The sequence below is a fragment of the Salmo salar genome, chromosome ssa19 (assembly GCF_905237065.1).
Source record: "Salmo salar chromosome ssa19, Ssal_v3.1, whole genome shotgun sequence".
NCBI classification, from domain to species: domain Eukaryota; kingdom Metazoa; phylum Chordata; class Actinopteri; order Salmoniformes; family Salmonidae; genus Salmo; species Salmo salar.
The window spans coordinates 32,460,060-32,485,716 of NC_059460.1; the positions used below are offsets into that span (position 1 = coordinate 32,460,060).

Here is a 25,657-nt window from a genome sequence, read left to right on the forward strand (position 1 = left end):
AACCCAAATTGGTCTACATGGACAAGTTCTGGCCTGGTTTAGATCTTATCTGTCGGAAAGATATCAGTTTGTCTCTGTGAATGGTTTGTCCTCTGACAAATCAATTGTAAATTTCGGTGTTCCTCAAGGTTCCGTTATAGGACCACTATTGTTTTCACTATATATTTTACCTCTTGGGGATGTCATTCGAAAACATAATGTTAAATTTCACTGCTATGCGGACGACACACAGCTGTACATTTCAATGAAACATGGTGAAGCCCCAAAATTGCCCTCGCTAGAAGCCTGTGTTTCAGACATAAAGAAGTGGACGGCTGCAAACGTTCTACTTTTAAACTCGGACAAAACAGAGATGCTTGTTCTAGGTCCCAAGAAACAAAGAGATCTTCTGTTGCATCTGACAATTAATCTGGATGGTTGTACAGTCGTCTCAAATAAAACTGTGAAGGACCTCGGCGTTACTCTGGACCCTGATCTCTCTTTTGAAGAACATATCAAGACTGTTTCAAGGACAGATTTTTTCCATCTACGTAACATTGCAAAAATCAGAAACTTTCTGTCCAAAAATGACGCAGAAAAATGAATCCATGCTTTTGTTACTTCTAGGCTGGACTACTGCAATGCTCTACTTTCCGGCTACCCGGATAAAGCACTAAACAAACTTCAGTTAGTGCTAAATACGGCTGCTAGAATCCTGACTAGAACCAGAAAATGTGATCATATTACTCCAGTGCTAGCCTCCCTACACTGGCTTCCTGTTAAGGCAAGGGCTGATTTCAAGGTTTTACTGCTAACCTACAAAGCATTACATGGGCTTGCTCCTACCTATCTTTTCGATTTGGTCCTGCCGTACATACCTACACGTACGCTACGGTCACAAGACGCAGGCCTCCTAATTGTCCCTAGAATTTCTAAGCAAACGGCTGGAGGTAGGGCTTTCTCCTATAGAGCTCCATTTTTATGGAATGGTCTGCCTACCAATGTGAGAGACGCAGACTCAGTCTCAACCTTTAAGTCTTTACTGAAGACTTATCTCTTCAGTAGGTCCTATGATTAAGTATAGTCTGGCCCAGGAGTGTGAAGGTAAACGGAAAGGCTGGAGCAACGAACCGCCCTTGCTGTCTCTGCCTTGCCGGTTCCCCTCTTTCCACTGGGATTCTCTGCCTCTAACCCTTTTACAGGGGCTGAGTCACTGGCCTACTGGTGTTCTTCCATGCCGTCCATGGGAGGGGTGCGTCACTTGAGTGGGTTGAGTCACTGACATGGTCTTCCTGTCTGGGTTGGCGCCCCCCCTTGGGTTGTGCCATGGCGGAGATCGTTGTGGGCTATACTCGGCCTTGTCTTGGGACGGTAAGTTGGTGGTTGGAGACATCCCTCTAGTGGTGTGGGGGCTGTGCTTTGGCAAAGTGGGTGGGGTTATATCCTGCCTGTTTGTCCCTGTCCGGGGGTATCATCGGATGGGGCCACAGTGTCTTCTGATCCCTCCTGTCTCAGCCTCCAGTATTTATGCTGCAGTAGTTTATGTGTCGGGGGGCTAGGGTCAGTCTGTTACATCTGGAGTATTTCTCTTGTCTTATCCGGTGTCCTGTGTGAATTTAAATATGGTCTCTCTAATTCTCTCTTTCTCTCTTTCTGTCTTTCTCTCGGAGGACCTGAGCCGTAGGACCATGCCTCAGGACTACCTGGTATGACGACTCCTTGCTGTCCCCAGTCCACCTGGCTGTGCTGCTGCTCCAGTTTCAACTGTTCTGCCTGCGGCTATGGAACCCTGACCTGTTCACCGGACGTGCTTGTTGCACCCTCGACAACTACTATGATTATTATTATTTGACCATGCTGGTCATTTATGAACATTTTAACATCTTGACCATGTTCTGTTATAATATCCACCCTGCACAGCCAGAAGAGGACTGGCCACCCCTCATAGCCTGGTTCCTCTCTAGGTTTCTTCCTAGGTTTTTGGCCTTTCTAGGGAATTTTTCCTAGGGAGTTTTTCCTAGCCACCGTGCTTCTTTCACATGCATTGCTTGCTGTTTGGGGTTTTAGGCTGGGTTTCTGTACAGCACTTTGAGATATCAGCTGATGTACGAAGGGCTATATAAATACATTTGATTTGATTTGATTTGGTAACAGCAGAACATTAGTAGTGGTAACAGCAGAACATTAGTAGTGGTAGCAGCAGAACATTAGTAGTGGTAGTAGCAGAACATTAGTAGTGGTAGCAGATAAACGTGTTGACTAACAGAACATTAGTAGTGGTAACAGCAGAACATTAGTAGTGGTAACAGCAGAACATTAGTAGTGGTAGCAGCAGAACATTAGTAGTGGTAGCAGATAAACGTGTTGACTAACAGAACATTAGTAGTGGTAACAGCAGAACATTAGTAGTGGTAACAGCAGAACATTAGTAGTGGTAGCAGCAGAACATTAGTAGTGGTAGCAGCAGAACATTAGTAGTGGTAGCAGCAGAACATTAGTAGTGGTAGCAGATAAACGTGTTGACTGACAGAACATTAGTAGTAGTAACAGCAGAACATTAGTAGTGGTAACAGCAGAACATTAGTAGTGGTAGCAGCAGAACATTAGTAGTGGTAGCAGCAGAACATTAGTAGTGGTAGCAGCAGAACATTAGTAGTGGTAGCAGCAGAACATTTGTAGTGGTAGCAGCAGAACATTAGTAGTGGTAGCAGCAGAACATTAGTAGTGGTAGCAGCAGAACATTAGTAGTTGTAACAGATAAATGTGTTGGCTAACAGAACATTAGTAGTGGTAACAGCAGAACATTAGTAGTGGTAGCAGCAGAACATTAGTAGTGGTAACAGCAGAACATTAGTAGTGGTAACAGCAGAACATTAGTAGTGGTAACAGCAGAACATTAGTAGTGGTAGCAGTAGAACATTAGTAGTGGTAGCAGCAGAACATTAGTAGTGGTAGCAGCAGAACATTAGTAGTGGTAGCAGCAGAACATTAGCATGGAAAATAAAACCTTTTACTGGACGAGACTGACGATGCTGTCAAGCACACAAAGACATAATAACACAACCACTAGGAGGAAGAGGACGACAGAAGAGGAGAGGAGAGAAGGAGAGGAGCGAGGAGAGGAGGAGAGAGGAGAGGAGAGAGAAAGCGGAGAAGAGGAGAGAGGAGGAGAGAAGAGAACGAGGAGAGAAGAGAACGAGGAGAGAAGAAGAGGAGAGAAGAGGAGAGAAGAGTAGAGAGAAAGAGGAGAGAAAGAAGCGGCGAGAAGAGAGAAGTACAAGAGAGAAATGGAGAGAGAACGAGGAGAGAAGAGAACGAGGAGGAGAGAAGAATAGAATGAGGAGGAGAGAAGAGGAGAGAAGACGAGGAGAGAAGGAGAGAGGAGGAGAGAAGAGGACGAGGAGGAGAGAAGAGGAGGAGAGAAGGAGAGAGGAGAAGAGAAGGAGAGGAACAGAGAAAAGAGTAGATAGAAAGAGGTGAGGAGGAGAAGAGAAGGAGAGAAGAGAGTGTGGTAGTCCTAGTTGGTCCAGACCAGTTAATAACAGCTAGCTTGGGTCAGGGGTTAAGGGTTAGGGGAAGGGGTTACCTGAGGTGTGGTAGACCACCCTGGCCCAGACTAGTTAATAACAGCTAGCTTGCGTTAGGGTCATGGGTTAGGGGAAGGTGTTACCTGATGTCGTGTGGTAGTCCCTGCTGGTCCAGACTGTAGTTAATAACAGCTAGCTTGCATAACGTCTTCAAATTAGGACCTGAGACAGGAAAGGATATTAACACCTTTAACATTGCCATCAGGCAGAGCTAATCACACACTAACAGAGACACAGAGACAGAGACACAGAGAGAAACAGACACAGAGACACAGAGAGAAACAGACACAGAGAGAAACAGACACAGAGACACAGAGAGAAACAGACACAGAGACAGAGACACAGAGAGACAGAGAGAAAGTCAGAGTCAACAAAAAATCCTTATCTTAGAGATATACCACATCAGACTGATTTAGTAGAAGGTCAGAGAGGTAGAGATATACCAGTGTGATCCAGTGTGTTAACTATAACCACTAGAGGTCTGAATGATCCAGTGTGTTAACTATAACCAGCAGAGGTCTGAATGATCCAGTGTGTTTACTATAACCAGTAGAGGTCTGGATGATCCAGTGTGTTAACTATAACCAGCAGAGGTCTGGATGATCCAGTGTGTTAACTATAACCAGTAGAGGTCTGGATGATCCAGTGTGTTTACTATAACCAGTCGAGGTCTGGATGATCCAGTGTGTTAACTATAACCAGCAGAGGTCTGGATGATCCAGCGTGTTAACTATAACCAGTAGAGGTCTGGATGATCCAGTGTGTTAACTATAACACAATGATTTCAAGTCTGTACGTAGGCAGCAGCCTCTCTGTGTTAGTGATGGCTGTTTAACAGTCTGATGGCCTTGAGATAGAAGCTGTTTTTCAGTCTCTTTGTCCCCGCTTTGATGCACCTGTAATGACCTCGCCTTCTGGATGATAGCGGGTGAACAGACAGTGGCTCAGGTGGTTGTTGTCCTTGATGATCTTTTTGGCCTTCCTGTGACATCAAGTGCTGTAGGTGTGGTGGGCAGGTAGTTTGGCCCCGGTAATGCGTTTGGCAGACCACACCACACTCTGGAGAGCCCTGCGGTTGTGGACAGTGCAGTTACCATACCAGGCAGTGATACAGCTCGACAGGATGCTCTCAATTGCACATCTGTAAAAGTTTCTGAGGGTTTTAGGTGACAAGCCAAATTTCTTCAGCCTCCTGAGGTTGAAGAGGCGCTATTGCGCCTTCTTCACCACACTGTCTGTGTGGGTGGACCATTTCAGTTTGTCCGTGATGTGTACGCAGACGAACTTAAAACTTTCCACCTTCTCCACTATTGTCCCGTCGATGTGGATAGGGGGGTGCTCCCTCTGCTGTTTTCTGAAGTCCACGATCATCTCCTTTGTTTTGTTGACTTTGAGTGCGAGGTTGTTGTCCTGACACCACACTCCGAGTGCCCTCACTTCCTCCCTGTAGGCCGTCTCGTCGTTGTTGGTAATCAAGCATACCACTGTTGTGTCGTCTGCAAACTTGATGATTGAGTTGGAGGCGTGCATGGCCATGCAGTCATGGGTGAATAGAGAGTACAAGAGGGGGCTGAGCACGCACCCTTGTGGGGTCCCTGTGTTGAGGATCAGCGAAGTGGAGATGTTGTTTCCTACCTTCACCACCTGGGGGTGACCCGTCAGAAAGTCCAGGACCCAAATTGCACAGGGCGGGGTTGAGACACGGGGCCTCAAGCTTAATGATGAACTTGGAGGGTACTATGGTGTTGAATGCTGAGCTGTAGTCGATTAACACCATTCTTACATAGGTGCATCGCGGAAGTTAGAGTAGCAGTGATCGAGGGTGTTACTCGCCTGTGTACTGCAATCAATATGCTGATAGAATTTAGGTAGCCTTGTTCTCAAATTTGCTTTGTTAAAATCCCCAGCTACAATAAATAGCAGCCTCAGGATATACAGTTGAAGTCGGAAGTTTACATACACTTAGGTTGGAGTCAATAAAACTCATTTTTCAACCACTCCACAAATTTCTTGTTAACAAACTATAGTTTTGGCAAGTCGGTTAGGACATCTACTTTGTGCACGACAAAAGTAATTTTCCAACAACTGTTTACAAACAGATTATTTCACTTATAATTCACTGTATCACAATTCCAGTGGGTCAGAAGTTTACATACACTAAGTTGACTGTGCCTTTGAACAGCTTGGAAAATTCCAGAAAACGATGTCATGGCTTTAGAAGCTTCTGACAGGCTAATTGACATCATTTGAGTCAATTGGAGGTGTACCTGTGGATGTATTTCAAGGCCTACCTTCAAACTCAGTGCCTCTATGCTTGACATCATGGGAAAATCAAAATGAATCAGCCAAGACCTCAGAAAAATAATTGTAGACCTCCACAAGTCTGGTTCATCCTTGGGAGCAATTTCCAAACGCCTGGAGGTACCACGTTCATCTGTACAAACAATAGTACACAAGAATAAACACCATGGGACCCCTCAGCCGTCATACTGCTCAGGAAGGAGACGCGTTCTGTCTCCTAGAGATGAACGTACTTTGGTGCGAAAAGTGCAAATCAATCCCAGAACAACAGCAAAGGACCTTGTGAAGATGCTGAAGGAAACGGGTACAATAGTATCTATATTTACTATATCGACATAACCTTAAAGGCCGCTCAGCAAGGAAGAAGCCACTGCTCCAAAACCGCCATAAAAAAGCCTGACTACGGTTTGCAACTGCACATGAGGACAAAGATCGTACTTTTGGAGAAATGTCCTCTGGTCTGATGAAATAAAATTAGAACTGTTTGGCCATAATAACCATCGTTATGTTTGGAGGAAAAAGGGGGAGGCTTGCAAGCCGAAGAACACCATCCCAACCGTGAAGCACAGCGGTGGCAGCATCATGTTGTGGGGATGCTTTGCTGCAGGAGGGACTGGTGCACTTCACAAAATAGATGGATTCATGAGGAACGAAAATTATGTGGATATATTGAAGCAAGGTCTCAAGACATCAGTCGGGAAGTTAAAACTTGGTCCCAAATGGGTCTTCAAAATGGAAAATGACCCCAAGCATACTTCCAAAGTTGTGGCAAAATAGCTTAAGACAACAAAGTCAAGATATTAGAGTGGCCATCACAAAGCCCTGACCTCAATCCTATAGAACATTTGTGGGCAGAACTGAAAAAGCGTGTGCAAGCAAGGAGGCCTACAAACCTGACTCAGTTCACCAGCTATGTTAGGAGGAAATACATCCACAGGTACACCTCCAATTGACTCAAATTATGTCAATTAGCCTATCAGAAGCTTCTAAAGTCATGAAATAATTTTCTGGACTTTTCCAAGCTGTTTAAAGGCACAGTCAATTTAGTGTATGTAAACTTCTGACCCACATGAATTACGATACAGTGAATTATAAGTGAAATAATCTGTCTGTAAACAATTGTTGGAAAAATTACTTGTGTCATGCACAAAGTAGATGTCCTAACCGACTTGCCAAAACTATAGTTTGTTAACAAGAAATTTGTGGAGTGGTTGAAAAACGAGTTTTAATGACTCCAACCTAAGTGTATGTAAACTACCGACTTCAGCTGCATGTACTGTATTCTATATCTAAGTAGGAATGAATTAAGACTATATACATATGGACGAGTGATGTCAGAGCGGAACGGACTAAAATTCATTCCTACTTAGATTTGTGTGTATTGGGTATATGTTGTGTAATTTGCTAGATATTACTTGTTAGATATTACTGTACTGTCGGAGCTAGAAGCACAAGCTTTTCGCTACACCCGCAATTACATCTGCTAATCACATGTATGTGACCAATAACATCTGCTAATCACGTGTATGTGACCAATAACATTTGTTTTGTTATGATTACACCATGAGTCGTTAATCATGAAGCAAAGAAGGTTGATGACATCCGATCCTCGTTTGTTAAGTCAAACGACACCGTTGGTCCTGCTCACATTGCCCTACCCTATGCTTTGACCTCTTTCTCCCCTCTTTCTCCAGATGAAATCTTGCGACTTGTGACGGCCGGCCGCCCAATAACCTGCCCGCTTGACCCTATCCCCTCCTCTCTTCTCCAGACCATTTCCGGAGACCTTCTCCCTTACCTCACCTCGCTCATCAACTCATCCTTGACCGCTGGCTACGTCCCTTCCGTCTTCAAGAGAGCGAGTGTTGCACCCCTTCTCAAAAAACCTACACTCGATCCCTCCGATGTCAACAACTACCGACCAGTATCCCTTCTTTCTTTCTCTCCAAAACTCTTGAGCGTGCCGTCCTTGGCCAGCTCTCTTGCTATCTCTCCCAGAATGACCTTCTTGATCTAAATCAGTCAGGTTTCAAGACTGGTCATTCAACTGAGACTGCTCTTCTCTGTGTCACGGAGGCTCTCCACACTGCTAAAGCTAACTCTCTCCTCTGCTCTCATCCTTCTAGACCTATCTGCTGCCTTTGATACTGTGAACCATCAGATCCTCCTCTCCACCCTCTCTGAGTTGGCTCACTCTTGGATTGCGTCCTACCTGACAGGTCACTCCTACCAGGTGGCGTGGCGAGAATCTGTCTCTGCACCACGTGCTCTCACCACTGGTGTCCCCCAGGGCTCAGTTCTAGGCCCTCTCCTATTCTCGCTATACACCAAGTCACTTGGCTCTGTCATATCTTCACATGGTCTCTCCTATCATTGCAACGCAGACGACACACAATTAATCTTCTCCTTTCCCCCTTCTGATAACCAGGTAGCGAATCGCATCTCTGCATGTCTGGCAGACATATCAGTGTGGATGACGGATCACCACCTCAAGCTGAACCTCGGTAAGACGGAGCTGCCCTTCCTCCCGGGGAAGGACTGCCCGTTCCATGATCTCGCCATCACGGTTGACAACTCCATTGTGTCCTCCTCCCAGAGTGCTAAGAGCCTTGGCGTGACCCTGGACAACACTGATCGTGTGTGTGTGTGTGTAAAAAAAGAGCCACTTACTGAAGTCTAGTATGTAGAGGTCAGAATGATCCATGAGGTTAAACTCATCTCCCATCCCCTGATCTGGACATGGGCTGTAGAGAGGAGACAACATGTTAGTTATACTGCTCTTCTGGACATGGACTGTAGAGAGGAGACAACATGTTATACTGCTGTTCTGGACATGTCTGAGAGCTCATGATACCACACCGTACAGGGCCATAGAGGTGTCATCACACAGGGTTAGCAGGAAGAGGAAGTATACTGTTCAAGGCTTCTAACACATACAGGAAGTCCACATTAACCCCCCACTTCCTGTGTCTCTCCTTGGTCTCACTGGAGATAGTGTTCCTCCTGAAACCAAAGCATCTACCTAGCATCCCATCCATGTGGTGCTATGACTGGTGTGATTGAGACATGGACTGTATGTCCATATTGACCACAGAACCCCTGCAGGGAACACTTGACCTGCTCCTCCTCCTGTCTGGATGTTTTAACAGTTTCATCCCCCAGGTTGAGCCCTGTCAGCCCCAGACCTGGTAGTAAACCCAGGAGGTTCAAATTCAAGATCTCAGGAACAAGGACCAGACAGGGAGCCAGTCGGTCACACATAGACCTAGGGTACATGCTGATCAGAAGGACATGCATCCTGTATTTTGGGGTTGTTATCAGAAGATGAGAGCAGCTCTTATTAGGCCCACAGGAAGGAGAGAGGAGAGAGGTGGTCAGACGATAGTACTGATAGTAGCTCCCCCCTCTTAAAGCCATCTGTAGCATCTAGCCTCACAACGCATCTGTTTCCTGCCCTGCCTCAGACCTAGTAGGACACACACCTATCATGTCCTGCTGTCTGCTGGGGGAGACTGGTGCCCTGCCTCAGACCTAGTAGGACACACACCTGTCATGTCCTGCTGTCTGCTGGGGGAGACTGTTGCCCTGCCTCAGACCTAGTACTACACACACCTGTCATGTCCTGCTGTCTGCTGGGGGAGACTGGTGCACCACAGAAGACCTAGTAGGACACACACCTGTCATGTCCTGCTGTCTGCTGGGGCAGACTGGTGCACCACAGAAGACCTAGTAGGACACACACCTGTCATGTCCTGCTGTCTGCTGGGACAGACTGGTGCACCACAGAAGACCTAGTAGGACACACACCTGTCGTGTCCTGCTGTCTGCTGGGGCAGACTGGTGCACCACAGAAGACCTAGTAGGACACACACCTGTCATGTCCTGCTGTCTGCTGGGGCAGACTGGTGCACCACAGAAGACCTAGTAGGACACACACCTGTCATGTCCTGCTGTCTACTGGGGCAGACTGGTGCATCACAGAAGACCTAGTAGGACACACACCTGTCATGTCCTGCTGTCTGCTGGGGGAGACTGGTGCACCACAGAATACCTAGTAGGACACACACCTGTCATGTCCTGCTGTCTGCTGGGGCAGACTGGTGCACCACAGTCTGCTGGGGCAGACTGGTGCACCAACACTGCAGCTATCACATGAATGAGCTATCATCTAATCGGGTATCGTCGAACCAAATATAGTTGCCTGTAGGTATAGTTGAATCAGCTATCAGTTGAATCAGTTATTAGTTGAATCAGGTATAGTTGAATCAGGTATAGTTGTCTGTAGCTATAGTTGAATCAGGTATTGTTGTCTGTAGCTATAGTTGAATCAGGTATAGTTGTCTGTAGCTATAGTTGAATCAGGTATAGTTGAATCAGTTATAGTTGAATCAGGTATAGTTGAAACAGGTGTACTTGTCTGTAGCTATAGTTGAATCAGGTATAGTTGTCTGTAGCTATAGTTGGATCAGGTATAGTTGTCTGTAGCTATAGTTGAATCAGGTATAGTTGTCTGTAGCTATAGTAGAAACAGGTATAGTTGAATCAGGTATACTTGAATCAGGTATAGTTGTCTGTAGCAATAGTTGAATCAGGTATAGTTGAATCAGGTATAGTTGTCTGTAGCTATAGTTGAAACAGCAATAGTTGTCTGTAGCAATAGTTGAATCAGGTATAGTTGAATCCGGTATAGGTGTCTGTAGCTATGGTTGAATCAGGTATAGTTGAATCAGGTATAGTTGAATCAGGTATAGTTGACTGTAGCTATAGTTGAATAAGGTATAGTTGTCTGTAGCTATAGTAGAATCAGGTATACGTTGTCTGTAGCTATAGTTGAATCAGGTATAGTTGAATCAGGTATAGTTGAATCAGGTATAGTTGTCTGTAGCTATAGTTGAATCAGGTATAGTTGAATCAGGTATAGTTGTCTGTAGCTACAGTAGAAACAGGTATAGTTGAATAAGGTATAGTTGAATCAGGTGCGGTTGTCTGTATCGATAGTTGAATCAGGTATAGTTGTCTGTAGCTACAGTAGAAACAGGTATAGTTGAATCAGGTATAGTTGAATCAGGGACAGTTGAATCAGGTGCAGTTGTCTGTAGCTATAGTAGAAACAGGTATAGTTGAATCACGTATAGTTGAATCAGGTGCAGTTGTCTGTATCTATAGTTGAATCAGGAGCAGTTGTCTGTATCTATAGTTGAATCAGGTATAGTTGTCTGTAGCAATAGTAGAATCAGGTATAGTTGAATCAGGGACAGTTGAATCAGGTGCAGTTGTCTGTATCTATAGTTGAATCAGTTATAGTTGTCTGAAGCTACAGTTGAATCAGGTATAGTTGAATCAGGTATAGTTGTCTGTAGCTATAGTTGAATCAGAGATAGTTGAATCAGGTATAGTTGTCTGTAGCTATAGTTGAATCAGCTATAGTTGTCTGTAGCTATAGTTGAATCAGGTATAGTAGAATCAGGTATAGTTGTCTGTACCTATAGTTGAATCAGGTATAGTTGAATCAGGTATAGTTGAATCAGGAATACGTTGTCTGTAGCTATAGTAGAATCAGCTATAGTTGAATCAGGAATAGTTGTCTGTAGCTATAGTTGAATCAGGTATAGTTGTCTGTAGCTATAGTTGAATCAGGTATAGTTGAATAAGGTATACATTGTCTGTAGCTATAGTTCAATCAGGTACAGTTCAATCAGGTATAGTTGAATCAGGAATAGTTGTCTGTAGCTATAGTAGAATCAGCTATAGTTGAATCAGGTATAGTTGTCTGTAGCTATAGTAGAAACAGGTGTAGTTGAATCAGGTATAGTTGAATCAGGTGCAGAAGGCTGTATCTATAGTTGAATCAGCTATAGTTGAATCAGGTATAGTTGTCTGTAGCTATAGTAGAAACAGCTATAGTTGAATCAGGTATAGTTGAATCAGGTATTGTAGAATCAGCTACAGTTGAATCAGCTATAGTTGTCTATAGCTATAGTTGAATCAGGTACAGTTGAATCAGGTATATTTGAATCAGGTATAGTTGTCTGTAGCTATCGTTAAATCAGGTATAGTTGTCTGTAGCTATAGTAGAAACAGGTATAGTTGAATCAGGTATAGTTGAATCAGGTATAGGTGTCTGTAGCTATGTTGAATCAGGTATAGTTGAATCAGGTATAGTTGAATCAGGTATAGTTGTCTGTAGCTATAGTTGAATCAGGTATAGTTGAATCAGGTATAGTTGAATCAGGTATAGGTGTCTGTAGCTATGGTTGAATCAGGTATAGTTGAATCAGGTATAGTTGAATCAGGTATAGTTGACTGTAGCTATAGTTGAATCAGGTATAGTTGTCTGTAGCTATAGTAGAATCAGGTATATGTTGTCTGTAGCTATAGTTGAATCAGGTATAGTTGAATCAGGTATAGTTGAATCAGGTATAGTTGAATCAGGTGCAGTTGTCTGTACCTATAGTTGAATCAGGTATAGTTGAATCAGGTATCGTTGTCTGTAGCTATAGTAGAAACAGGTATAGTTGAATCAGGTATAGTTGAATCAGGTATTGTAGAATCAGCTACAGTTGAATCAGCTATAGTTGTCTGAAGCTATAGTAGAAACAGGTATAGTTGAATCAGGTATAGTTGAATCAGGTATAGTTGAATCAGGTGCAGTTGTCTGTACCTATAGTTGAATCAGGTATAGTTGAATCAGGTATCGTTGTCTGTAGCTATAGTAGAAACAGGTATAGTTGAATCAGGTATAGTTGAATCAGGTATTGTAGAATCAGCTACAGTTGAATCAGCTATAGTTGTCTGTAGCTATAGTTGAATCAATTATAGTTGAATCAGGTATAGTTGTCTGTAGCTATAGTTGAATCAGGTATAGTTGTCTATAGCTATAGTTGAATCAGGTATAGTTGAATCAGATATAGTTGTCTGTAGCAATAGTAGAATCAGGTATAGTTGAATCAGGTATACGTTGTCTGTAGCTATAGTTGAATCAAGTATAGTTGAATCAGGTATAGTTGTCTGTAGCTATAGTGGAATCAGGTATAGTTGTCTATAGCTATTGTTGAATCAGGTATAGTTGTCTGTAGCTATAGTTGAATCAGGTATAGTTGAATAAGGTATAGTTGTCTGTAGCTATAGTTGAATCAGGTATAGTTGTCTGTAGCTATAGTAGAATCAGGTATAGTTGAATCAGGTATACTTGACTGTAGCTATAGTTGAATCAGGTAAAGTTGTCTGAAGCTATAGTTGAATCAGGTATAGTTGAATCAGGTATACTTTGTCTGTAGCTATAGTTCAATCGGTATAGTTCAATCAGGTATAGTTGAATCAGGTATAGTTGTCTGTAGCTATAGTAGAAACAGGAATAGTTGTCTGTAGCTATAGTTGAATCAGCTATAGTTGAATCAGCTATAGTTGTCTGTAGCTATAGTTGAATCAGGTATAGTTGTCTGAAGCTATAGTTGAATCAGGTATACGTTGTCTGTAGCTATAGTTCAATCGGTATAGTTCAATCAGGTATAGTTGTCTGTAGCTATAGTTGAATCAGGTATAGTTGAATCAGGTATAGTTGTCTGTAGCTATAGTAGAATCAGGTATAGTTGAATCAGGTATAGTTGTCTGTAGCTATAGTAGAAACAGGAATAGTTGTCTGTAGCTATATTTGAATCAGGTATAGTTGAATCAGGTATAGTTGAATGACGTGCAGTTGTCTGTATCTATAGTTGAATCAGGTATAGTTGAATCAGGTATCCTTGTCTTTAGCTATAGTAGAAACAGGTATAGCTGAAACAGCTATAGTTGAATCAGGTATAGTTGAATCAGCTATAGTTGTCTGTAGCTATAGTTGAATCAGGTATAGTTGAATCAGGTATAGTTGTCTAAAGCTATAGTTGAATCAGGTATAGTTGAATCAGGTATAGTTGTCTGTAGCTATAGTTAAATCAGGTATAGTTGTCTGTAGCTATATTAGAAACAGGTATAGTTGAAGCAGGTATAGTTGTCTGTAGCTATAGTTGAATCAGGTATAGTTGAATCAGGTATAGTTGTCTGTAGCTATAGTTGAATCAGGTATAGTTGTCTGTAGCTATAGTTGAATCAGGTATAGTTGTCTATAGCTAAAGGTGAATCAGGTATAGTTGAATCAGGTATAGTTCTCTGTAGCTATAGTTGAATCACGTATAGTTGACTGTAGCTATAGTAGAATCAGGTATAGTTGAATCAGGTATAGTTGTCTGTAGCTATAGTTGAATCAGGTATAGTTGTCTGAAGCTATAGTAGAATCAGGTATAGTTGAATCAGGTATAGTTGAATCAGGTATAGTTGAATGAGGTGCAGTTGTCTGTATCTATAGTTGAATCAGGTATAGTTGAATAAGGTATCGTTGTCTGTAGCTATAGTAGAAACAGGTATAGTTGAATCAGGTATAGTTGAATCAGGTATAGTTGTCTGTAGGTATAGTTGAATCAGGTATAGTTGAATCAGGTATAGTTGTCTGTAGCTATAGTTAAATCAGGTATAGTTGTCTGGAGCTATAGTAGAAACAGCTATAGTTGAATCAGGTATAGTTGTCTGTAGCTATAGTAGAATCAGGTATAGTTGAATCAGGTATAGTTGTCAGTAGCTATAGTTGAATCATGTATAGTTGAATCAGGTATAGTTGTCTGTAGCTATAGTTGAATCAGGTATAGTTGTCTATAGCTATAGTTGAATCAGGTATAGTTGAATCAGGTATAGTGATCTGTAGCTATAGTTGAATCAGGTATAGTTGAATCAGGTATAGTTGAATCGGGTATAGTTGTCTGTAGCTATAGTGGAATCAGGAGCAGTTGTCTGTATCTATAGTTGAATCAGGTATAGTTGAATCAGGTATAGTTGAATCAGGAATAGAAGAATAAGCTATAGTTGTATCAGCTATAGTTGTCTGTAGCTTTAGTTTAATCAGGTACAGTTGTCTGTAGCTATTGTTGAATCAGGTATAGTTGAATAAGGTATAGTTGTCTGTAGCTATAGTTGAATCAGATATAGTTGAATCAGGTATAGTTGTCTGTAGCTATAGTTGAATCAGGTATAGTTGAATCAGGTATAGTTGTCTGTAGCTATAGTTAAATCAGGTATAGTTGTCTGTAGCTATAGTTGAATCAGGTATAGTTGAATCAGGTATAGTTGTCTGTAGCTATAGTTAAATCAGGTATAGTTGTCTGTAGCTATAGTAGAATCATGTACAGTTGAATCAGGTATAGTTGTCTGTAGCAATAGTTGAATCAGGTATAGTTGTCTATAACAATAGTTGAATCAGGTATAGTGGTCTGTAGCTATATTTGAATCAGGTATAGTTGAATCAGGTATAGTTGAATCGGGTATAGTTGAATCGGGTATAGTTGTCTGTAGCTATAGTGGAATCAGGAGCAGTTGTCTGTATCTATAGTTGAATCAGGTATAGTTGAATCAGGAATAGAAGAATAAGCTATAGTTGTATCAGCTATAGTTGTCTGTAGCTATAGTTGAATCAGGTACAGTTGTCTATAGCTATTGTTGAATCAGGTATAGTTGAATCAGGTATAGTTGTCTGTAGCTATAGTTGAATCAGATATAGTTGTCTGTAGCTATAGTTGAATCAGGTATAGTTGAATCAGGTATAGTTGTCTGTAGCTATAGTTGTCTGTAGCTATAGTAGAATCAGGTATAGTTGAATCAGGTATAGTTGTCTGTAGCTATAGTTGAATCAGATAAAGTTGTCTGTAGCTATAGTTGAATCAGGTATAGTTGAATCAGGTATACGTTGTCTGTAGCTATAGTTCAGTCGGTAAAGTTCAATCAGGTATAGTTCAACCAGGTATAGTTGTCTGTAGCTATAGTAGAAACAGGTATAGTTGTCTGTAGCTATAGTTGAATCAGGTATAGTTGAATCAGGTATAGTTGAATCAGCTATAGTTGTCTGTAGCTAGAGTTGAATCAGGTATAGTTGAATCAGGTATAGTTGTCTGTAGCTATAGTTTAATCAGGTATAGTTGTCTGTGGCTATAGTAGAATCAGGTATAGTTGAATCAGGTATACGTTGTCTGTAGCTATAGTTGAATCAAGTATAGTTGAATCAGGTATAGTTGTCTGTAGCTATAGTTGAATCAGGTATATGTTGTCTGTAGCTATAGTTGAATCAGGTATAGTTGAATCAGGTATAGTTGTCTGTAGCTATAGTAGAAACAGGTATAGTTGTCTGTAGCTATAGTTGAATAAGGTATAGTTGTCTGAAGCTATAGTAGAATCAGGTATAGTTGAATCAGGTATACGTTGTCTGTAGCTATAGTTGAAACAAGTATAGTTGAATCAGGTATAGTTGAATCAGGTATAGTTGAATCAGGTATAGTTGTCTGTATCTATAGTTTAATCAGGTATAGTTGAATCAGGTATCGTTGTCTGTAGCTATAGTAGAAACAGGTATAGTTGAATCAGGTATTGTAGAATCAGCTACAGTTGAATCAGCTATTGTTGAATCAGTTATAGTTGAATCAGGTATAGTTGAATCAGGTATAGCTGTCTGTAGCTATAGTTGAATCAGGTATAGTTGAATCAGGTATAGTTGTCTGTAACTATAGTTGAATCAGGTATAGTTGTCTGTAGCTATAGTAGAACCATGTATAGTTGAATCAGGAATACGTTGTCTGTAGCTATAGTTGAATCAAGAATAGTTGAATCAGGTATAGTTGTCTATAGCTATAGTTGAATCAGGTATAGTTGAATCAGGAATAGAAGAATAAGCTATAGTTGAATCAGCTATAGTTGTCTGTAGCTATAGTTTAATCAGGTACAGTTGTCTGTAGCTATTGTTGAATCAGGTATAGTTGAATCAGGTATAGTTGTCTGTAGCTATAGTTGAATCAGGTATAGTTGAATAAGGTATACATTGTCTGTAGCTATAGTTCAATCAGGTACAGTTCAATCAGGTATAGTTGAATCAGGAATAGTTGTCTGTAGCTATAGTAGAATCAGCTATAGTTGAATCAGGTATAGTTGTCTGTAGCTATAGTAGAAACAGGTATAGTTGAATCAGGTATAGTTGAATCAGGTGCAGAAGGCTTTAACTATAGTTGAATCAGGTATCGTTGTCTGTAGCTATAGTAGAAACAGCTATAGTTGAATCAGGTATAGTTGAATCAGGTATTGTAGAATCAGCTACAGTTGAATCAGCTATAGTTGTCTGTAGCTATAGTTGAATCAGGTATAGTTGAATCAGGTATAGTTGTCTGTAGCTATAGTTTAATCAGGTATAGTTGAATCAGGTATAGTTGTCTGTAGCTATAGTTGAATCAGGTATAGTTGAATCAGGTATAGTTGTCTGTAGCTATAGTTAAATCAGGTATAGTTGTCTGTAGCTATAGTTGAATCAGGTATAGTTGAATCAGGTATAGTTGTCTGTAGCTATAGTTAAATCAGGTATAGTTGTCTGTAGCTATAGTAGAATCATGTACAGTTGAATCAGGTATAGTTGTCTGTAGCAATAGTTGAATCAGGTATAGTTGTCTATAACAATAGTTGAATCAGGTATAGTGGTCTGTAGCTATATTTGAATCAGGTATAGTTGAATCAGGTATAGTTGAATCGGGTATAGTTGAATCGGGTATAGTTGTCTGTAGCTATAGTGGAATCAGGAGCAGTTGTCTGTATCTATAGTTGAATCAGGTATAGTTGAATCAGGAATAGAAGAATAAGCTATAGTTGTATCAGCTATAGTTGTCTGTAGCTATAGTTGAATCAGGTACAGTTGTCTATAGCTATTGTTGAATCAGGTATAGTTGAATCAGGTATAGTTGTCTGTAGCTATAGTTGAATCAGATATAGTTGAATCAGGTATAGTTGTCTGTAGCTATAGTTGTCTGTAGCTATAGTAGAATCAGGTATAGTTGAATCAGGTATAGTTGTCTGTAGCTATAGTTGAATCAGATAAAGTTGTCTGTAGCTATAGTTGAATCAGGTATAGTTGAATCAGGTATACGTTGTCTGTAGCTATAGTTCAGTCGGTAAAGTTCAATCAGGTATAGTTCAACCAGGTATAGTTGTCTGTAGCTATAGTAGAAACAGGTATAGTTGTCTGTAGCTATAGTTGAATCAGGTATAGTTGAATCAGGTATAGTTGAATCAGCTATAGTTGTCTGTAGCTAGAGTTGAATCAGGTATAGTTGAATCAGGTATAGTTGTCTGTAGCTATAGTTTAATCAGGTATAGTTGTCTGTGGCTATAGTAGAATCAGGTATAGTTGAATCAGGTATACGTTGTCTGTAGCTATAGTTGAATCAAGTATAGTTGAATCAGGTATAGTTGTCTGTAGCTATAGTTGAATCAGGTATATGTTGTCTGTAGCTATAGTTGAATCAGGTATAGTTGAATCAGGTATAGTTGTCTGTAGCTATAGTAGAAACAGGTATAGTTGTCTGTAGCTATAGTTGAATAAGGTATAGTTGTCTGAAGCTATAGTAGAATCAGGTATAGTTGAATCAGGTATACGTTGTCTGTAGCTATAGTTGAAACAAGTATAGTTGAATCAGGTATAGTTGAATCAGGTATAGTTGAATCAGGTATAGTTGTCTGTATCTATAGTTTAATCAGGTATAGTTGAATCAGGTATCGTTGTCTGTAGCTATAGTAGAAACAGGTATAGTTGAATCAGGTATTGTAGAATCAGCTACAGTTGAATCAGCTATTGTTGAATCAGTTATAGTTGAATCAGGTATAGTTGAATCAGGTATAGCTGTCTGTAGCTATAGTTGAATCAGGTATAGTTGAATCAGGTATAGTTGTCTGTAACTATAGTTGAATCAGGTATAGTTGTCTGTAGCTATAGTAGAACCATGTATAGTTGAATCAGGAATACGTTGTCTGTAGCTATAGTTGAATCAAGAATAGTTGAATCAGGTATAGTTGTCTATAGCTATAGTTGAATCAGGTATAGTTGAATCAGGAATAGAAGAATAAGCTATAGTTGAATCAGCTATAGTTGTCTGTAGCTATAGTTTAATCAGGTACAGTTGTCTGTAGCTTTTGTTGAATCAGGTATAGTTGAATCAGGTATAGTTGTCTGTAGCTATAGTTGAATCAGGTATAGTTGAATAAGGTATACATTGTCTGTAGCTATAGTTCAATCAGGTACAGTTCAATCAGGTATAGTTGAATCAGGAATAGTTGTCTGTAGCTATAGTAGAATCAGCTATAGTTGAATCAGGTATAGTTGTCTGTAGCTATAGTAGAAACAGGTATAGTTGAATCAGGTATAGTTGAATCAGGTGCAGAAGGCTTTAACTATAGTTGAATCAGGTATCGTTGTCTGTAGCTATAGTAGAAACAGCTATAGTTGAATCAGGTATAGTTGAATCAGGTATTGTAGAATCAGCTACAGTTGAATCAGCTATAGTTGTCTGTAGCTATAGTTGAATCAGGTACAGTTGAATCAGGTATATTTGAATCAGGTATAGTTGTCTGTAGCTATAGTTGAATCAGGTATAGTTGAATCAGGTATAGTTGTCTGTAGCTATAGTTAAATCAGGTATAGTTGTCTGTAGCTATAGTAGAAACAGGTATAGTTGAATCAGGTATAGTTGAATCAGGTATCGGTGTCTGTAGCTATGTTGAATCAGGTATAGTTGAATCAGGTATAGTTGTCTGTAGCTATAGTTGAATCAGGTATAGTTGAATCAGGTATAGTTGTCTGTAGCTATAGTTGAATCAGGTATAGTTGAATAAGGTATAGTTGAATCAGGTATAGGTGTCTGTAGCTATGCTTGAATCAGGTATAGTTGAATCAGGTATAGTTGAATCAGGTATAGTTGATTGTAGCTATAGTTGAATCAGGTATAGTTGTCTGTAGCTATAGTAGAATCAGGTATACATTGTCTGTAGCTATAGTTGAATCAGGTAAGGTTGAATCAGGTATAGTTGAATCAGGTATAGTTGAATCAGGTGCAGTTGTCTGTACCTATAGTTGAATCAGGTATAGTTGAATCAGGAATACGTTGTCTGTAGCTATAGTTGAATCAAGTATAGTTGAATCAGGTATAGTTGTCTGTAGCTATAGTTAAATCAGGTATAGTTGTCTGTAGCTATAGTAGAAACAGGTATAGTTGAATCAGGTATAGTTGAATCAGGTATAGGTGTCTGTAGCTATGTTGAATCAGGTATAGTTGAATCAGGTATAGTTGTCTGTAGCTATAGTTGAATCAGGTATAGTTGAATCAGGTATAGTTGAATCAGGTATAGTTGAATCAGGTATAGGTGTCTGTAGCTATGGTTGAATCAGGTATAGTTGAATCAGGTATAGTTGACTGTAGCTATAGTTGAATCAGGTATAGTTGTCTGTAGCTATAGTAGAATCAGGTATACGTTGTCTGTAGCTATAGTAGAATCAGGTATAGTTGTCTATAGCTATTGTTGAATCAGGTCAAGTTGAATCAGGTATAGTTGTCTGTAGCTATAGTTGAATCAGGTATAGTTGTCTGTAGCTATAGTAGAATCAGGTATAGTTGAATCAGGTATAGTTGTCTGTAGCTATAGTTGAATCAGGTAAAGTTGTCTGAAGCTATAGTTGAATCAGGTATAGTTGAATCAGGTATACTTTGTCTGTAGCTATAGTTCAATCGGTATAGTTCAATAAGGTATAGTTGAATCAGGTATAGTTGTCTGTAGCTATAGTAGAAACAGGAATAGTTGTCTGAAGCTATAGTTGAATCAGCTATAGTTGAATCAGCTATAGTTGTCTGTAGCTATAGTTGAATCAGGTATAGTTGAATCAGGTATAGTTGAATCAGGTATAGTTGTCTGAAGCTATAGTTGAATCAGGTATACGTTGTCTGTAGCTATAGTTCAATCGGTATAGTTCAATCAGGTATAGTTGTCTGTAGCTATAGTTGAATCAGGTATAGTTGAATCAGGTATAGTTGTCTGTAGCTATAGTAGAATCAGGTATAGTTGAATCAGGTATAGTTGTCTGTAGCTATAGTAGAAACAGGAATAGTTGTCTGAAGCTATATTTGAATCAGGTATAGTTGAATCAGGTATAGTTGAATCAGGTATAGTTCAATGACGTGCAGTTGTCTGCATCTATAGTTGAATCAGGTATAGTTGAATCAGGTATCCTTGTCTTTAGCTATAGTAGAAACAGGTATAGTTGAAACAGCTATAGTTGAATCAGGTATAGTTGAATCAGCTATAGTTGTCTGTAGCTATAGTTCAATCAGGTATAGTTGTCTGAAGCTATAGTTGAATCAGGTATAGTTGAATCAGGTATAGTTGTCTGTAGCTATAGTTAAATCAGGTATAGTTGTCTGTAGCTATATTAGAAACAGGTATAGTTGTCTGTAGCTATAGTTGAATCAGGTATAGTTGAATCAGGTATAGTTGTCTGAAGCTATAGTTGAATCAGGTATAGTTGAATCAGGTATAGGTGTCTGTAGCTATGGTTGAATCAGGTATAGTTGAATCAGGTATAGTTGAATCAGGTATAGTTGACTGTAGCTATAGTTGAATCAGGTATAGTTGTCTGTAGCTATAGTAGAATCAGGTATACGTTGTCTGTAGCTATAGTTGAATCAGGTATAGTTGAATCAGGTATAGTTGAATCAGGTATAGTTGTCTGTAGCTATAGTAGAATCAGGTATACGTTGTCTGTAGCTATAGTTGAATCAGGTATAGTTGAATCAGGTATAGTTGAATCAGGTGCAGTTGTCTGTACCTATAGTTGAATCAGGTATAGTTGAATCAGGTATCGTTGTCTGTAGCTATAGTAGAAACAGGTATAGTTGAATCAGGTATAGTTGAATCAGGTATTGTAGAATCAGCTACAGTTGAATCAGCTATAGTTGTCTGAAGCTATAGTAGAAACAGGTATAGTTGAATCAGGTATAGTTGAATCAGGTATAGTTGAATCAGGTATAGTTGAATCAGGTGAAGTTGTCTGTACCTATAGTTGAATCAGGTATAGTTGAATCAGGTATCGTTGTCTGTAGCTATAGTAGAAACAGGTATAGTTGAATCAGGTATAGTTGAATCAGGTATTGTAGAATCAGCTACAGTTGAATCAGCTATAGTTGTCTGTAGCTATAGTTGAATCAAGTATAGTTGAATCAGGTATAGTTGTCTGTAGCTATAGTTGAATCAGGTATAGTTGTCTATAGCTATAGTTGAATCAGGTATAGTTGAATCAGATATAGTTGTCTGTAGCAATAGTAGAATCAGGTATAGTTGAATCAGGTATACGTTGTCTGTAGCTATAGTTGAATCAAGTATAGTTGAATCAGGTATAGTTGTCTGTAGCTATAGTGGAATCAGGTATAGTTGTCTATAGCTATTGTTGAATCAGGTCAAGTTGAATCAGGTATAGTTGTCTGTAGCTATAGTTGAATCAGGTATAGTTGAATAAGTTATAGTTGTCTGTAGCTATAGTTGAATCAGGTATAGTTGTCTGTAGCTATAGTAGAATCAGGTATAGTTGAATCAGGTATAGTTGTCTGTAGCTATAGTTGAATCAGGTAAAGTTGTCTGAAGCTATAGTTGAATCAGGTATAGTTGAATCAGGTATACTTTGTCTGTAGCTATAGTTCAATCGGTATAGTTCAATAAGGTATAGTTGAATCAGGTATAGTTGTCTGTAGCTATAGTAGAAACAGGAATAGTTGTCTGAAGCTATAGTTGAATCAGCTATAGTTGAATCAGCTATAGTTGTCTGTAGCTATAGTTGAATCAGGTATAGTTGAATCAGGTATAGTTGAATCAGGTATAGTTGTCTGAAGCTATAGTTGAATCAGGTATACGTTGTCTGTAGCTATAGTTCAATCGGTATAGTTGAATCAGGTATAGTTGTCTGTAGCTATAGTTGAATCAGGTATAGTTGAATCAGGTATAGTTGTCTGTAGCTATAGTAGAATCAGGTATAGTTGAATCAGGTATAGTTGTCTGTAGCTATAGTAGAAACAGGAATAGTTGTCTGAAGCTATATTTGAATCAGGTATAGTTGAATCAGGTATAGTTGAATCAGGTATAGTTGAATGACGTGCAGTTGTCTGTATCTATAGTTGAATCAGGTATAGTTGAATCAGGTATCCTTGTCTTTAGCTATAGTAGAAACAGGTATAGTTGAAACAGCTATAGTTGAATCAGGTATAGTTGAATCAGCTATAGTTGTCTGCAGCTATAGTTGAATCAGGTATAGTTGAATCAGGTATAGTTGTCTGAAGCTATAGTTGAATCAGGTATAGTTGAATCAGGTATAGTTGTCTGTAGCTATAGTTAAATCAGGTATAGTTGTCTGTAGCTATATTAGAAACAGGTATAGTTGTCTGTAGCTATAGTTAAATCAGGTATAGTTGAATCAGGTATAGTTGTCTGAAGCTATAGTTGAATCAGGGATATAGTTGTCTGTAGCTATAGTTGAATCAGGTATAGTTGAATAAGGTATAGTTGAATCAGGTATAGGTGTCTGTAGCTATGCTTGAATCAGGTATAGTTGAATCAGGTATAGTTGAATCAGGTATAGTTGATTGTAGCTATAGTTGAATCAGGTATAGTTGTCTGTAGCTATAGTAGAATCAGGTATACATTGTCTGTAGCTATAGTTGAATCAGGTAAGATTGAATCAGGTATAGTTGAATCAGGTATAATTGAATCAGGTGCAGTTGTCTGTACCTATAGTTGAATCAGGTATAGTTGAATCAGGTATCGTTGTCTGTAGCTATAGTAGAAACAGGTATAGTTGAATCAGGTATAGTTGTCTATAGCTATAGTTGAATCAGGTATAGTTGAATCAGATATAGTTGTCTGTAGCTATAGTAGAATCAGGTAGAGTTGAATCAGGAATACGTTGTCTGTAGCTATAGTTGAATCAAGTATAGTTGAATCAGGTATAGTTGTCTGTAGCTATAGTGGAATCAGGTATAGTTGTCTATAGCTATAGTTGAATCAGGTATAGTTGAATCAGGTATATTTGAATCAGGTATAGTTGTCTGTAGCTATAGTTAAATCAGGTATAGTTGTCTGTAGCTATAGTAGAAACAGGTATAGTTGAAGCAGGTATAGTTGAATCAGGTATAGGTGTCTGTAGCTATGTTGAATCAGGTATAGTTGAATCAGGTATAGTTGTCTGTAGCTATAGTTGAATCAGGTATAGTTGAATCAGGTATAGTTGAATCAGGTATAGGTGTCTGTAGCTATGGTTGAATCAGGTATAGTTGAATCAGGTATAGTTGAATCAGGTATAGTTGACTGTAGCTATAGTTGAATCAGGTATAGTTGTCTGTAGCTATAGTAGAATCAGGTATACGTTGTCTGTAGCTATAGTTGAATCAGGTATAGTTGTCTATAGCTATTGTTGAATCAGGTCAAGTTGAATCAGGTATAGTTGTCTGTAGCTATAGTTGAATCAGGTATAGTTGAATCAGGTATAGTTGTCTGTAGCTATAGTTGAATCAGGTATAGTTGTCTGTAGCTATAGTAGAATCAGGTATAGTTGAATCAGGTATAGTTGTCTGTAGCTATAGTTGAATCAGGTAAAGTTGTCTGAAGCTATAGTTGAATCAGGTATAGTTGAATCAGGTATACTTTGTCTGTAGCTATAGTTCAATCGGTATAGTTCAATAAGGTAGAGTTGAATCAGGTATAGTTGTCTGTAGCTATAGTAGAAACAGGAATAGTTGTCTGAAGCTATAGTTGAATCAGCTATAGTTGAATCAGCTATAGTTGTCTGTAGCTATAGTTGAATCAGGTATAGTTGAATCAGGTATAGTTGTCTGAAGCTATAGTTGAATCAGGTATACGTTGTCTGTAGCTATAGTTCAATCGGTATAGTTCAATCAGGTATAGTTGTCTGTAGCTATAGTTGAATCAGGTATAGTTGAATCAGGTATAGTTGTCTGTAGCTATAGTAGAATCAGGTATAGTTGAATCAGGTATAGTTGTCTGTAGCTATAGTAGAAACAGGAATAGTTGTCTGAAGCTATATTTGAATCAGGTATAGTTGAATCAGGTATAGTTGAATCAGGTATAGTTGAATGACGTGCAGTTGTCTGTATCTATAGTTGAATCAGGTATAGTTGAATCAGGTATCCTTGTCTTTAGCTATAGTAGAAACAGGTATAGTTGAAACAGCTATAGTTGAATCAGGTATAGTTGAATCAGCTATAGTTGTCTGTAGCTATAGTTGAATCAGGTATAGTTGTCTGTAGCTATAGTTGAATCAGGTATAGTTGAATCAGGTATAGTTGTCTGAAGCTATAGTTGAATCAGGTATAGTTGAATCAGGTATAGGTGTCTGTAGCTATGGTTGAATCAGGTATAGTTGAATCAGGTATAGTTGAATCAGGTATAGTTGACTGTAGCTATAGTTGAATCAGGTATAGTTGTCTGTAGCTATAGTAGAATCAGGTATACGTTGTCTGTAGCTTTAGTTGAATCAGGTATAGTTGAATCAGGTATAGTTGTCTGAAGCTATAGTTGAATCAGGTATAGTTGAATCAGGTATAGGTGTCTGTAGCTATGGTTGAATCAGGTATAGTTGAATCAGGTATAGTTGAATCAGGTATAGTTGACTGTAGCTATAGTTGAATCAGGTATAGTTGTCTGTAGCTATAGTAGAATCAGGTATACGTTGTCTGTAGCTATAGTTGAATCAGGTATAGTTGAATCAGGTATAGTTGAATCAGGTATAGTTGTCTGTAGCTATAGTAGAAACAGGAATAGTTGTCTGAAGCTATATTTGAATCAGGTATAGTTGAATCAGGTATAGTTGAATCAGGTATAGTTGAATGACGTGCAGTTGTCTGTAT

The 25,657-nt window shown here is 39.5% G+C and overlaps 1 protein-coding gene across 5 annotated transcripts in view; it reads right to left on the minus strand.

The window, feature by feature from the left end:
* Positions 1–25,657, minus strand: part of LOC106578738 (kelch domain-containing protein 3) — a 207,387-nt gene that overhangs the window by 70,968 nt on the left and 110,762 nt on the right. For 4 of the 5 annotated variants that reach the window (XM_045702237.1, XM_045702235.1, XM_045702234.1 and 1 more), the window contains 2 exons: positions 8,538–8,611; positions 3,650–3,728 (listed from right to left, as the gene is read on the minus strand). In XM_045702237.1, coding sequence (XP_045558193.1) covers positions 3,650–3,728; positions 8,538–8,611 — 153 coding nt within the window. Of the gene's footprint in view, positions 1–3,645; positions 3,729–8,537; positions 8,612–25,657 lie in introns of those variants that run through there. The other variant, XM_045702236.1, reaches the window with a different exon arrangement.